The sequence below is a fragment of the Vitis vinifera genome, chromosome 9, assembly GCF_030704535.1.
Source record: "Vitis vinifera cultivar Pinot Noir 40024 chromosome 9, ASM3070453v1".
Lineage (NCBI taxonomy): Eukaryota > Viridiplantae > Streptophyta > Magnoliopsida > Vitales > Vitaceae > Vitis > Vitis vinifera.
In genome coordinates this window covers 7,104,194-7,118,901 of record NC_081813.1, presented here as the reverse complement: position 1 = coordinate 7,118,901, position 14,708 = coordinate 7,104,194, and the positions used below count along the sequence as shown (strand labels likewise).

Here is a 14,708-nt window from a genome sequence, read left to right as displayed (position 1 = left end):
GAAAAATTGAACGGTAAGAATTACAGAGCGTGGGCGCAAGCAATCAAGCTTGTTATTGACGAAAAGGGAAAGTTAGGGCATCTTACCGGCCAGACTCGACGACCAGCTCCAACTGATGTAGCAGCATCCCAGAAATGGCGGTCCAAAAACTCCTTCATCACCTCATGCTTGATTAACTCTATGAAGCCAGCTATTGGCAAAACCTATATGTTCCTCCCGACGGCAAAGGATGTGTGGGATGTGATACGGGAAACATATTCCGATGCCAAGAATGCTTCCCAAATCTTTGAACTCAAGACGCGGCTCTAGTAGATGAAGCAAGGAGATCGGGAAGTCACGGAATACTACACCAAGATGTTGGGTTTGTGGTAAGATCTCGATCTCAATTGCGAAGAGGAGTGGGAGTGCACGGGTGACAGTGTGCGCTTCAAGAAGATGGAGAACGAAAGGGTCTTCGAGTTCCTAGCAGGGCTGAATTGCAGGCTTGACGACGTCAGGAGCAGGGTTCTCAGTCGTCGGTCGTTGCCCTCCATCCGAGAGGTCTTCTCTCAGGTGCGGCGAGAGGAAAGCAAAAGGAGAGTGATGTTGGATCTCTCATTTGGGCCTGAGGCTTCAGCCCTTTTAACCCGTGGGCCTCGTGCTAGATCTAGTGGGCCTCATGCTGCTGGATCTAACGGGTTAAGCCCAAGACAGTCCAAGAGGACTTATTGTGAGCATTGTAAGAAATTAGGCCACATTAAAGACACTTGCTGGACTTTACATGGCAAGCCTGCTGATTAGAAGCCCAGACAGTCCAATAAAGCCCATAGTCATCAGGCCTCCACCGAAACCCAGGCAGACAAAACTCCCACAGAAATTCGTCAGTCAACTTCTAGTGTGGGGTTTAATTCCGATCAGCTTGCAAAATTATATGAGCTTTTTTCTAATTTCCAAACCTCTGATCAGTCTTCTACTACTTAGTCCTCTGGTTCTTTGGCCCAAAAAGGTACCTTTCTGACAGCACTTAGCACCATGTCTCATATTACTCCCTGGATTATCGACTTTGGTGCATCTGATCATATGACTAATGCTCATCATTTATTTTCTACATACTCTCCCTGTGCTGGTAATTTAAAAGTAAAAATTGCATATGGTACTTTATCCTCAGTTGCTAGCAAAGGGAGTATTCGTATTTCTGAGTCTATTACTCTCAACCCTGTCCTACATGTACCTAATTTATCTTGCAATTTGCCAGTTAACCAAAAAGTCTAATTGCTCAACTAAATTTCTACCATCTCATTGTGTTTTTCAAGACCTATCATCGGGGAAGATGATTGGCAGTGCTAAGGAACGTGAAGGTCTATACTACTTCAACGAAACTGATGTGCGTGGACAGTATCCTCCTAATGTTTGTAATTCTGCATCTCGTCCTAAGGACAATGAACTTTTGTTATGGCACAAAAGGATGGGTCATCCTAGTTTTCAGTACTTAAAACATTTATTTCCTTCAATATATTCAAATAAAGTTTCATGGGATTTTCAGTGTGAAGTGTTGCCAAACATCATTGGGCATCTTTTCCTAAATCTAAGTATAAACCATCTATACATTTACTCTAATTCATAGCGATCTATGGGGACCCTCACGTACCCCTAATAGGACACATAAAAAATGGTTTATTACTTTTATTAATGATCACACTCGCGTGTTGGGTATATTTGTTGACTGATAAAACTGAGGTTCGATCAGTCTTCATGAACTTTCACTCTATGATACAAACTCAGTTTCACACCAAAATTCAAATTTTTCGTATTGATAATGGTACTGAGTATTTTAATCACTCCTTGAGCACTTATCTACAAGAAAATGGTATTATACATCAAAGTTCTTGCATTGACACCGCTCAGCAAAACAGGGTTGCAGAACGGAAAAATAGACATATTCTTGAAGTTGCTCGTGTTTTGTTGTTTACCTCTCACATGCCCTCACAATTTTGGGGTGACTCCATTTTGACAACCACATACCTTATTAACCGAATGTCTGGTCGGGTCCTATCTTTTGTTACACCCCTCCAAAAATTTCAAGAGTTTTTTCCTCATTCTAGACTCGATGCACATCTTCCACTTTGTGTGTTTGGGTCCACTGTGTTTGTCCACACTCACGAACCTAAGTGGAACAAATTTGATCCCAGAGCGCTTAAATGTGTCTTTCTTGGCTACTCTTCCACTCAAAAAGGCTACAAATATAATGACTCAATTTCACAGAAATTATATGTTAGCCTAGATGTCACATTTTTTTAGCATACTCCCTACTACTTGCTTCAGGGGGAGTCCGTGAGTGAAACTAGACCACCCTTAACCTTTGACTACCTTGATGTTGCTGTGTTTGAATCCACTCTGTGCCTTATATCTATCCTTTCGCCTAATACAGAAGGACACTTAAACTCAGGGGGAGATACAGAATTACAGACAAATAGGGAAACACTCGTCAACTCAAGGAGGCCAAAATCGAAGTTCAATGAGACACTCATCTCCAAAGCACTAAAAGAGTCAAAACCGGTGATAGTTCCAACCCCTCAGGATTCTAGCTCCAATCCTAATCAGGTAACAGATGACTTACCCATTGCTCTTAGGAAACAACCTCATTCATGTACTCTCCATCCTATCTTGAAATTTGTGTCTTATAATGCTCTTTCTGCAAAGTGTCGTGCTTTTACGACTAACCTTGATAGAATCCAGATTCCTAAAAACATTCAAAAAGCCTTGGAAATTCCAGAATGGAAAGAGGCAGTGATGGAAGAAATAAGGGCATTGGAAAAAAATGGGACTTGGGAAGTGATGAATTTGCCAAGAGGAAAGAAACTAGTGGGCTGTAAATGGGTATTCACAGTGAAATATAAGGCGGATGGCACAATAGAACGATACAAAGCTCGCATGGTTGCAAAGGGGTTCACTCAGACCTACGGTATCGACTATACCGAGACATTTGCACCAATGGCAAAGCTGAACACTATACGAGTTCTTTTATCCTTGGCAGCAAACCTCGACTGTCCACTCCATCAGTTTGATATCAAGAATGTTTTTCTGAATGGTGAGTTGGAAGAAGAAGTGTTTGTGATGCTACCACCAGGGTTCTGTAAAGAAGAAGAAGAAACCAGGGTATCCAAATTGAAGAAATCTCTCTATAGTCTCAAGCAATCACCGAGAGCATGGTTTGATAGATTTGCAAAGGTGATTAAGAACCAAGGATACCAATAGGGATAGTCGGATCATACTATGTTCTTCAAACAGTCCAACAATGGAAGGATGACCATCCTAATCATGTATGTTGATGACATTATTCTCACTGGAGATGACACAGGAGAAGTGGAAAGGTTAAAGAAGGTCTTAGCCACAGAATTTGAGGTAAAAGATCTGGGTCAAATGCGGTATTTCTTAAGAATGGAGGTCGCCAGATCAAGGAAGGGAATTAGTATTTCCCAAAGAAAGTATGTACTTGACTTGTTGACTGAGACTGGCATTCTAGGATGCAAGCCAAGCAATACTCCTATCAAGGCAAGAAAAAAGACGGAAAGCGACGGAAAACCCGTGGATAGAGAGAGATATCAGCGACTAGTCAGTAGACTGATCTACATTTCTCACACTAGACCAGACATTGCTTTCATCGTAAACATGGTTAGCCAGTACATGCATTCACCAAAGGAAATTCATCTTGAAGCAGTGTATAAGATCCTCAAATACCTAAAGGGTTCTCCAAGGAGAGGATTATTCTTTAAAAAGAGTAACAGTAAAAAGGTAGAGATCTATACAGATGCAGATTGGGCAGGATCAGCAGATGAAAGAAGGTCTACTACAGGCTACTGTACCTATGTCTGGGGGAATTTAGTAACATAGAGAAGTAAGAAGCAGAGTGTAGTAGCCAGAAGCAGTGCCGAGGCTGAATTCAGAGCAGTTGCACAAGGTATGTGTGAAGGACTATGGTTGCAGAAACTGTTGGAAGAACTACACATTACAATAGAGTTCTCCATTAAACTCTATTGTGACAACAAAGCTGCCATTAGTATTTCACATAATCCTATTCAGCACGACAAGACCAAACATATAGAAGTGGACAAACACTTTATAAAGGAGAAAATTGAGAAAGGGATTATTTGCATGACTTATATCCCTATAAGGGAACAATTGGCAGATATTTTCACCAAGGGGTTACAGAAATCAAGCTTTCAAGATTTTATTTGCAAGTTGGACATGATTAATATTTATGATCCAACTTGAGAGGGAGTGTGGAAATCCGGTATAATTTGAATGGTGATTTGTAGGGATATTGAGGGAAAAATTGAGGCCCCAATTGTGGGTAATTTGTGTGATTTTAATTCTTTTTCCATGTTTGTATTTTTTCAATTTCTATGCTCTTTGTGTATATGTTAAATAGGGACTCAATTATGTAAACAAATACAATTTTGAATGAATATTAGAAAAATTCTCAGTTTCTACACAAGCCATACACAAAGGAAGCCAAGAAAGCATAACAAAAAAGAAAGGGCAACAAAAAAACAACCACCCCTTCAAGAATATCCCAACCAGTCTATAGAATCTAACATGACTAGGGAGCCTCCATCAATGTACATCCTAACCCACAACAAAAGATTATAAAGAAATGAGAACTTTAGCACATGATCAAACATTTCTTTGCTTTCTAAAGATCTTTGGTCCTATCATTTTGAAGGATCAGACACCATAAGGTCTATTATCAAGTATATGCTTCTATCGAAGTTCATCAATTGCATGAGTTCTTCCACTATCAAGGAGGTTTTACCACTTTCACTCCCATTCCCTCCAAGTTGGCATTTCCCCTTCATACTACAATTAGCAACAAGGGATGGGAACTCCAAACATGTATAGTCGCATCATAAATAGTAGAAGCAGAGCTACTATCACTCATAAATGGAGTGCTTTCCAAGATTAAGACAACATGGAAATCCCATCCCAACACCCGCCGCCCCCCTCTCCCCTGGGTCATCTAGACAATATGGAAATGCTCTGTTCATATTGCTGACTTTCACTATATATTAGAGCCTGTTGGACAAAAATAGAGAGATGAAAACCATGCATACTGAAGGAGAAAGTGAATAGAGGTCCAATACTTTTTACCGTCTCCATTATAAATGCAAGTTCACTGATACTTCTGCGTCATGATATTCTATATCTGTAAGTATAGAGTTGCCAAGCATTAATAGTTTTCTCATTTACACTCCTATCTTCAGAGTTCACTCTCTACATCAACATAGTGACATAAAACCTACTTAGCTATAAATAAATTTCACCCAATTTTTCTATATGCTGCTCATATAAAGGAAATATCTTCATGCAAATAGCAGATAACTACCAGCATACAATGCAAACGCTAAAGCAATTGATAAATTCTGAACAAGTCAATAATCATTATGCAAACTAATTTTATATCAATAAAATATGGAATAGCATTGCAAGTCATTTTCTAGCAAAGCTTTTGCTGTTTTCCTAATGTTAACTTTGGATCATGGTGCTTTATATTTGAAGCAACCAATCAATTGTGATTAAATACCTGCGAAAACAAGCCAAAAGGTGTTTGTTCAGTTCGCATAACTTGACCCCTGCCACCACAAGTTGAGCATATCCTCATCTTGGAGCCTATCTTTGCTCCAGTACCAGTGCAAACTTCACATGTTTCCAGATGGGAAAGCTCAAATTCCTTTTCAGCCCCAAATATAGCCTCAGAAAATTTTAAAGTCATGTCATAACTGAAACACTAAGGAATCTGGGGTCAATTCTAATGTACTCAATAACCATCTAGAAGTAATTTCAGTGTGAAACAAACATATAATAAGAAAAAGAAACAGCATTTAACCAGCCACCAATGACAAATGCTAAAGTAATTTGTAGAGGGGAATATGTTTTTTTTTTTTTTTTTTTTGATAATCGAGGAACCTTCCATAGCCAAGCCCTTAGGACTCTCCATGAAGACCCAAACCTCGGGATACTGACCGCCCACAACAACCAACACCGGGTAAATTCAGGATATCATCAATGACAAGATTCGATGTATCACTTATTGGGACCACACTTCCCAGCATTCGCCCTAACCAACTGGGCTACCCTTGCGGGTGATGTGGTTACATGAATATAATCTTCATGTACCAATTACTGTATGTTTTTACATAATTATCAAAATACAATCACTGCCATGGTTAATCAATAAAGAGTAAGGATTCCGCACATAGAATTGGTCCAATAAATCAGCTGCAAGATAATATACTACTGGACTTTTCTCTGCCACGAACAAACTCAAAAGAAATAGCACTCAACTTTAACAAGTACATTACTTTCTTTTTCATAATGTTCAAGTGAAGATGAAACTTCTCAAGCATTTCACAATTGCAAAGTATATCTTTCTCACTGATATTTGTCTAGAAAATAGGAATCGCTTCAGCTATGAGCAATGATCTGAATTCTACTAGCTATGCACCTTTGGCAAAAGACAAAGACAATAGCATAACAAATTTTTTAAAAGATGAGTAAAACAGATAAATAACACATGAGTGAATAAATAAAGAATTCAAATACATCACTTAAGTATTATAAAAGAAGGCAGTAATAGTTGCTTTACAAGGAAAACAGTGAATTAATGGTTATATCTATAATAGAACAAAATAAAATATAAAAACCAGGGAGGGAGGTAGAGAGAGAGAGACAGAGACAGAGACAGAGAGAGAGGCAGAGGCTAATTTTCTCACTTACACTAATTTAAAGATGCAACCATTTTAGCATTAATGGTAGAAAATAAAGATTACATTCAAACATTTCCTTTTCAACCATTGCTCACAGACCAAGACTAATTTGCAAAAATATAGATATGCCATTTATTATTAGCAAAAAGTTATCAGGTCTCAGGAAAATGACCAAAAATTATGACATAAACAAAACTAAATTGCATTAAGCATTACACCTATCCAGTGCACTTGATTAAAAAAGTACTGCTTTCATTCCTTAATTAGTTGCACAATCAAAAGTGACAAAATGCAGAATCTAGATTTGAAAAATCAAGTTCCCACCATTAGTCAGTACTCTAAGGCCCATGTTTAGAGAGATGAAAGTTCTTCTGTGCATAAGTTGCGCACTTACATAACCCTAAAATAAGAACAGAATACACAACTAGTTCCTTTTTAGGCAATAAGCTCTTATAAAGAAGCTATACAAACCCAGGTCACCTCCAATACAACAATTAATGAAAATATAATAATTATAATTTCTCAAGCGATTACAACATCAAAATAAAGAAAATGTGACAATGTTATCAAACACAAACAAAATAATGGAGCATTAGAAATTCAACTGGGCCATGCAACTAAGACCACTTGTAGTCTTGTATTCAATCAACCTTCTCATAGTGCAAAAGAAGGTAGAGATTCTGTACCCAGTGAGTAGTGTAAACATTTCTCTTCATTAGAGTGAATCTCTGAGTACCAAAATTAAACATGGCCCTAAAATTAGCACACAAGGACCACATCAAGGAGAAAAACAGGGTTATTAAAATCTTGACTCACCGTATATCTTCACCTTTAGAGACAGTAGTACGCCGCCGTGTTCTGAATCCAGCTTGGTCCATACCAGAGAACCCACCCATGCTTGGTCCAAAGAAGGTTTCAAATAGATCAAAAGGATTAGTCTGTAGAAAAAAAAAAATTGATATCAATTGTAGATTTGCAAATTTGCAGTAACATTTTGCCATGCAAATGATTTTGTTTTCTGATCCTTTTCCCTACCCCTCATCACTTGAGCCAAGCTTCAAGGGCTCATACAAGTGATGTCTACAACCTTGGTGAGTTGGATGGAAGTTGATACATTTCAGGTCTATTCTGGTGTCTTTACTACATATCGAACATTCAATAGCTCAATAGCCTTTCAGCATTCAAAAAGTTGTGGCTTTTAGCAAGAGTTAAAAACACTTCAGACTTTTTATCTTGTGTTTCCACTATTTTGTCAAGAATAAAATTTTGTAAACAAAATGCTCACTAGCATACTCTATATCATATCATGTTCAGTGACAAAAAGAAAATGAGCACATAATTAAAGTTTTCTTCAGATTGGTTGGGCTGTAAGTGAAGCGAGGGTGTTGTTTTTTGTCTATCTCTCCTTTTTTTGCCTTGTATACATCGTGTATAATTTAGGCACTTTTAATACAATTGCTTTACTTATCAAAAAAAAAAAAAAATGTTTTCTTCAAATAGTTCAAAGGTAGTTCAAGGCGTAAATACAAGCCAATAAAAGGCCTATGCTTCTCCAAGAAAATGTTGCCTTTCAGTATTTATTATTTGTCACTTGTCGGATAAGTTTTAAAAGAAATACAAGACTATCTCATACCTCCTATCCCTATTGGAAAGAAAACAAGAATATGCTATACCGTATAAGCACCAGCTTGTCCCCCAACACCGCTCTTCACTCCAGCTTCACCAAATTGATCATACAAAGCCCTCTTTTTATCATCTGATAGCACCTGACAAGTTGTACTTCAGAATTCAAAAGACAATCTAATGAAAGAGAGATAATGAACTTGAAGTGTACATTGATAGCATGAATTATAGGCATTCATAAACATGAAAAACATAGTATGGGCTCCTGAGACAAATATGTTGGCAATTGCAAAATGAAAAAGGTTGACAGAATCCTAGAGTAAGAGCTTCCAAAAATAAAACCAGGACAGTTATGTGCAAAACAAAGTGAAAATTTGTTGCATTCTCTTCTACTTTCATATCAAACATGCAATTTAATTAACCCCAAGGGACATTTGTGCCTTTTTCATGTCCCAAAAACATTATGCATTGTGAACTAGTATTTTGAGCCACCAAGAAACCATACGTTCATACAATAAAAGTCAAAATAAGGATGCTGAAATAGACAATATTTGGACAAAAAGAGTATCGTAAAATGCTAGAGCTAACTCTAATGAATTGGTCTGTAAGTTTGGTAAGGTTCAACTAGGCCAAAAAATCCAGAAAAGGATTGACCCAGTATGAGCTGAAACTGAGCCTGAACCACACTCAAGACAGATTATTAAACCCCGACCAGCCCAGAAAAATTGTTATCATCTAATATCATTGAAGATTAATAAAACTGTTGAAAATTGGTATTCATTATTCATGTAAATGGTGGCATGCACATACACACACTGATCTACATACAAATCCAAGCAATTGAGTTGGGGACCTTGCGCTGGCAAGAGCAATGCAGAGTCATAGACCCATCCAAAATCATATTTCATGCCTAAACCAAGGGAAATATCAAATTGCAACATTGGAAGTCCCAAAAAGTAGGTTTTTTTAGAATCCAAAATAAGAAGTTAAAAAATTTTCAAACTAGTTTATATGATTCATTCAAAAATCTAGAGACTGTAATTCACTTTTCTTCCTTAGGTTACTTCTCATTTTCAAATCTTACTCATTCAATATAATAAATCAATTCAAAATCATAGAAAAACCAAATATTTTTATCATATAACTAGTTTTACAATTTAAAAGACAGAAAGAAACCAATAAAGAAGTCCCAACCCTAGAATTTCCTGCTAAGTTTTAAAACATCATTAATTTCACTAGAAACAATATAACAAGAAAGTTTAGAAATAATTTTTACATATACAATTCAAAAAAGCACTTATAAGCGATACAAGATTTTAACAAATATACATATACAAAAGAAACAACAGTACACATATAATAGGAAAATGTTAAAGGATAGTGAATATTTTTCATAAGTTATAGGCATCATGATAGGCCAAATTAAATTGATATTAAACATAGGTTTGGGGGGATAAGGTGAAACGCGCATTGCCCCATTTGGCCAAAAGTCAACCCTTGATACAGCATTTGCAATTCTTTTTCTTTTTCTTTTTTTGGAGTTGAGGGGAGCAGCTGCCCCCAAAGTCCACATTGAATCTGACTCTAGACTTCAGAAATTTATAGATTTGTGTCAAATACATGAACTTACATCAAAATTAGAAGAACATTTTGTAGGAATGAAATTTTCAAGTTTCTCAATTGTCAGCAATACACATAGACAAACATGAGCACACAACAATATCATTGACATATAAATAAAGTACATACTATCTGTCCATAGCCAATCTATCTCATTCATAGATCAATCATATAACTGAAAGCTTCTTACTTTCAAATAAATGATAATAGAGAGGTGAAATATTTGGCATCAGCAAAAATGGTCTTTTCATAGAATCTTAGTCTGAAGTGTCGGCTACTCAAGGACTCATGGAGAGTAGGGTTTTCAGTGTGAGTCCCATCAATTCCATTTAAGTTTACTCTCCTGAATTGGCAGTGATGAGGATTAGATGATTGGTGGTTGACAATTTGATTATCAGGAACTAGATGACCCCAAAATAGTGCCAGGTGCAAGGAGAAAGTGGAGTAGGTGGAACATTTATTTCTTTAATTTAAAGTGGCCTTAGGAATTTTTGGCATTTGTTTATCTTTTATGATTCAGATGATTATGCAATGTTCTATCCATAATTTGATGCTGGATTAAAGGATTAGCTTGAGCAATGATAGAATAAGGAGGCTTTCAACAGCACCACACGTAATCTTTTAGAGTCTTTAGAAAGAGAAGAATAATATAATTCTTGAAATATCAGAGCTTATGGTCATGAAGTGCAGAAATGTTGTCTCCAGGAGGATTTTCCATCAAAGAGGGACTGATTCTCTGGGAAATAACCCCTCTTTTTTTTTTCCTTTTGGTTTCTTTTTCTCCTTAAGCTTGTTTTCTTTTCTCTTACTTCTCTTCACCTTCCTAATTCAGATGCTTTTCACATTTTTCCCTCTTAATAAATTCAGTTTACATATCAAAGATATCAATCATAAAAACGTCCTAATTTTTAAGATTGAAAGGTGATATTATGGCGTAAAGTGCAACAAAAAATCAATTTAGGGCTAATTCTAACATCCTCATATTGATAAAGCTTATATTAATAATTTATTTTTTTTCTTAATAACATTTATTTAGTCTTTTGATTATATAAAAGGAGCTGTAACCTTATCATTTTGGATCATAGCAGCGACCATGATGTGCAATTGTACCTTAAAGACCTTACATTACATATTTTATCATCAATGTGTCATAGCATTGCATAACCTATTTGAAACTTCTCAGTCACTTCTTCCACAATTCTTTCTTTCACCACCATGCATTCCATGCATTCTAAAATAATGCATTTTTTTCTAATGATTAGAGCTTGAATGCAAGATCCCATTAACTAGGAACTACATCAAGAGAGTCACAATCTAGTCCACTCAAATTCAAATCTCTTAGTTATACAAGACAAAGCATAGGAGAAATAATGATGGTTTTGGATGTGAGGACAAATAGAAAAAAGGAAGCACCCATAAGGAATGAGTTTTAGACTCAAAAAAGAAGGGCAATGGTAGAAAACAAGGGAAAAAAATCAATGTACCACATGCTTAAGCTTAAGCTTGAGAATTGTTAGACAACCAATTTCCTAAAAGCTTAAGCTTGTAAGATTTGGGTCCAAAATATATATCATGATTTTAACATCCTCTCTCATGTGTGGCCTCATACCTGCACAAGGAGAGACACAAAGGCCCATAGGAAAACAACCACAATCAACCTCTTTTAGGCTCAAGAAATTGGAAAAATAAATACGCGGTGAGGCTCCAATACATAATCTCCCACCAAATGAGGATATAATACCATATTAATCAACCAATTTTCCTAAAAACTTAAGCTTATAGAATTCAAGTCCACAATATCTATCATGCTCTTTAACAAAAATGAACCCAAAATGCCTACCCTGTGTAACTGAAACAAAAAGACACTATTGCATTTATTTTGGAATGAATAAATCAATATTTCATACCTCTAACAGACTAAGATGTATATACATGAAGATGGCAAAGAAATAGCATGACGTTTACAATATCAAGGACATAAATTAGGGAGGATGGAGGAGATTAGGTCGACAGGAAGAACCACATAGTAAGAGGGTCAGCAACTCAGCTAGAGTTCCTAAAAATATAAATAGCTAAGAAATTAACAAGACAGACAGGCAGCTACAACCATTTCTTAAAGTAACTTTTAAGTAGTACTGTTGTTGTCACATCTATGCAGGTCAAAATGAAGATCTTCTCCCTTTACATTTCTTGGAAGAAACATAAAAAAAATTGTAAATCTGGTAGTTTCATAATAATATGCAATCACACTCGGAAGAAACTGAAATTTCTTGAAAAATAATATAAATGCATATCATCTTAAATAGTTGGTGGTTCAGGCCATCCATTCAGCATGTGGTCTCAGGATGCCAACAGAAAAAGGAATGAAGACCCAGAAAGAACAAGACAATTTAAAAATAAAAAGAACCAAGATCAAAATGAAAATCAGTTATCATGTATACCTCATATGCAGCACTAATCTCCTTGAACTTTTCGGTGGCTCCAGGTTGTTTGTTGACATCAGGATGATACTTAAAAACAAAAAGGAGTAAAAAATCAGAATCCACAGGAGGAAAGAAAAAGGGTGCAAAATTTTTGTGAGCACTACTAGATTTGCAAAATTAAAATGCATTAAAATATAACATACATTGGCAAGACCAATAGCTAGCATCAGCACAAGAGCATATTTCCTCTATACAATTTTTTATGAATTAAAACATGGCAGTACTTAGGTGCATTTTTATTCATAAATAATGCTAATTTACACCAAGTCAAACGAATGAGAAATTAAATTGCACAGCACTCGAACCAAGATTACAGTGCAGTGTAATCTCCCCAGATCTTCATTATATGTGAAAAGATATGATGAAATATTGGTCAACTTTTCCTTCATCCTGAAGTGGCATTATCCATATGGACTCAACTCCCTGGCTTTGCTAAATTACTTGGGTTGTGCTTGACTGATCCTTTTTTATTAGGTTCCTGATTCCAAACACTGGAGAACACGTAAAATTGGATTGCCCAAAAGTGCATCATTAGCTTTCATTGCATTCATTTGAGGTGGGCAAATCCATGACAAACACACACATTAAACAAACTAGTAGCATCAAAATAAGAAAACCCCACAAACCGAAACGTAAGTGTCATTCAATCCTCACCATTTCAGCAAATAATTGTAAGCACTTTAAACCCATGTAACTAGCCAATGCCGCATTGCATCACAGTATGACAAATCAAACTTCTTCAAACAATTACAACCACAGGTTCGCAATTACTCTTAATTAGAATACCAAATGATCACTGCATTAAAGTAGAGCGCTCCATGGCCTAGTTCAATTATGCCCACCCAAAAAAAGAGCAAGGATTGAAGGAAATGCACAGAATGCTTAACAAATGAAACCTTTTTCAGGCATTTTCTTTCCTTTCTCCCACATTCAAAGAGCCAAATGAAACCTAAATTGAACCCAAGAATAAAAGAAACACAAGAATCTGATAATAACACAGTTCACCAACTGAACCACAAATAAAAGAAACACAAGAATCTAATAGAAACACGGTTCACCAACCGAAAATTGAGCTACCATACTCAATTTAATCACACAGAAATTAGAGAGAAAAGAAAATGAAATAATATTATCCTTAGCATCCTAGAAGACAAACAACACAACTCCCCACGAGTCTCCCACTTTCGCCCCAAACCAAAATAACATAAAAAAGAAATTGGCAAAAATTTAACATTTGCTTCCCTTCTCTTCTCTTTTGCGGCATTTTCTCCACAACCAAACAAAGACCGGTAAATAAAGAAAAACCCAGATACCCCCCAAAGGGATAGAATACCTGGCGAGCTAACTTTCGATAGGCCGCCTTGATTTCCTTGCTATTGGCAGATTTGGGAACCCCAAGTGTGGAATAATAGTCCGAAGAAGCAGCAACCACCACAGAGACCCTTTTACTGGATAGAGAAGAAGAAGGTAAGTATACACAGGCGAGACTCTTTTGGGTCCGGAAATGGGTGCCACCAGTGAAGAAAGAGGAGGAAGAAGAAGAAGGGCCATTGGATGAGGAGAAGAGAAGAAGTGGACGGTCGGGATTGAAGCTGAGAGAAGAGAGAGATGTGATTGCCATGGAAATGTTGAGGAATGATTCAGGAGAAGAAGAAGAAACAGAAAATGGAGAAATGTTGGGTGACGGTGGCGTTCATCCTGAGAGGATGTTTTGGAGAAGTGAAGAAAGAGGCTTTATGGATGAAGAAGGAAGAGATTGTGGGAGAGAGTGGGACCAGACTCTCGGAGGATGTGGTGTGTGATCTGCATACATCACGTTTTAAATACTGTCACTCTGGCCGTCTTATCACCCTTCGTACACAAATCAGATGCAGCTTTTAATTATTTTCAATTCAGTTGAAAGCATTTAAGTTGTTTTCTGTTTTTAAAATCAAAAAATTAGTAATACCCGTTTTATAAGTTTTTCTGAGACTTATTTTTTTAAAATATTTTTAAGTTAAAAATTTTTAAAAAGTTTTTTTACTATTTTATTAAAATAAATATATTTGGTAAGTTGTTTTTAAAAAATAAAAAAATTGTTTGGATAAGTTATTTTATTTACAATTTTGTATTTTAATTTTGTAAAACAAAATAATAAACTCGAATTTATAAAATATTAATTAAACTTAATTCAAATCTTATTAAAAAAATTTTATTACAAATACATTAAAACATAAATAGTTTTTATTAAAATATAAAT

At 36.2% G+C, this 14,708-nt stretch overlaps 1 protein-coding gene across 1 annotated transcript in view; it reads right to left on the bottom strand.

Annotated features, from left to right (window-relative positions):
• The window catches only part of LOC100268143 (uncharacterized), a 34,184-nt gene extending 19,884 nt beyond the window's left edge, over positions 1-14,300 (bottom strand). Inside the window, exons 1-5 of the mRNA XM_002265024.5 lie at positions 13,803-14,300; positions 12,428-12,496; positions 8,417-8,509; positions 7,560-7,681; positions 5,561-5,756 (exon numbers count right to left, since the gene is read on the bottom strand). Coding sequence (XP_002265060.2) covers positions 5,561-5,756; positions 7,560-7,681; positions 8,417-8,509; positions 12,428-12,496; positions 13,803-14,090 — 768 coding nt within the window. The 5' untranslated portion in view covers positions 14,091-14,300. The remainder of the gene's footprint in view (positions 1-5,560; positions 5,757-7,559; positions 7,682-8,416; positions 8,510-12,427; positions 12,497-13,802) is intronic.
• Between the last annotated feature and the right edge of the window lie 408 nt (positions 14,301-14,708).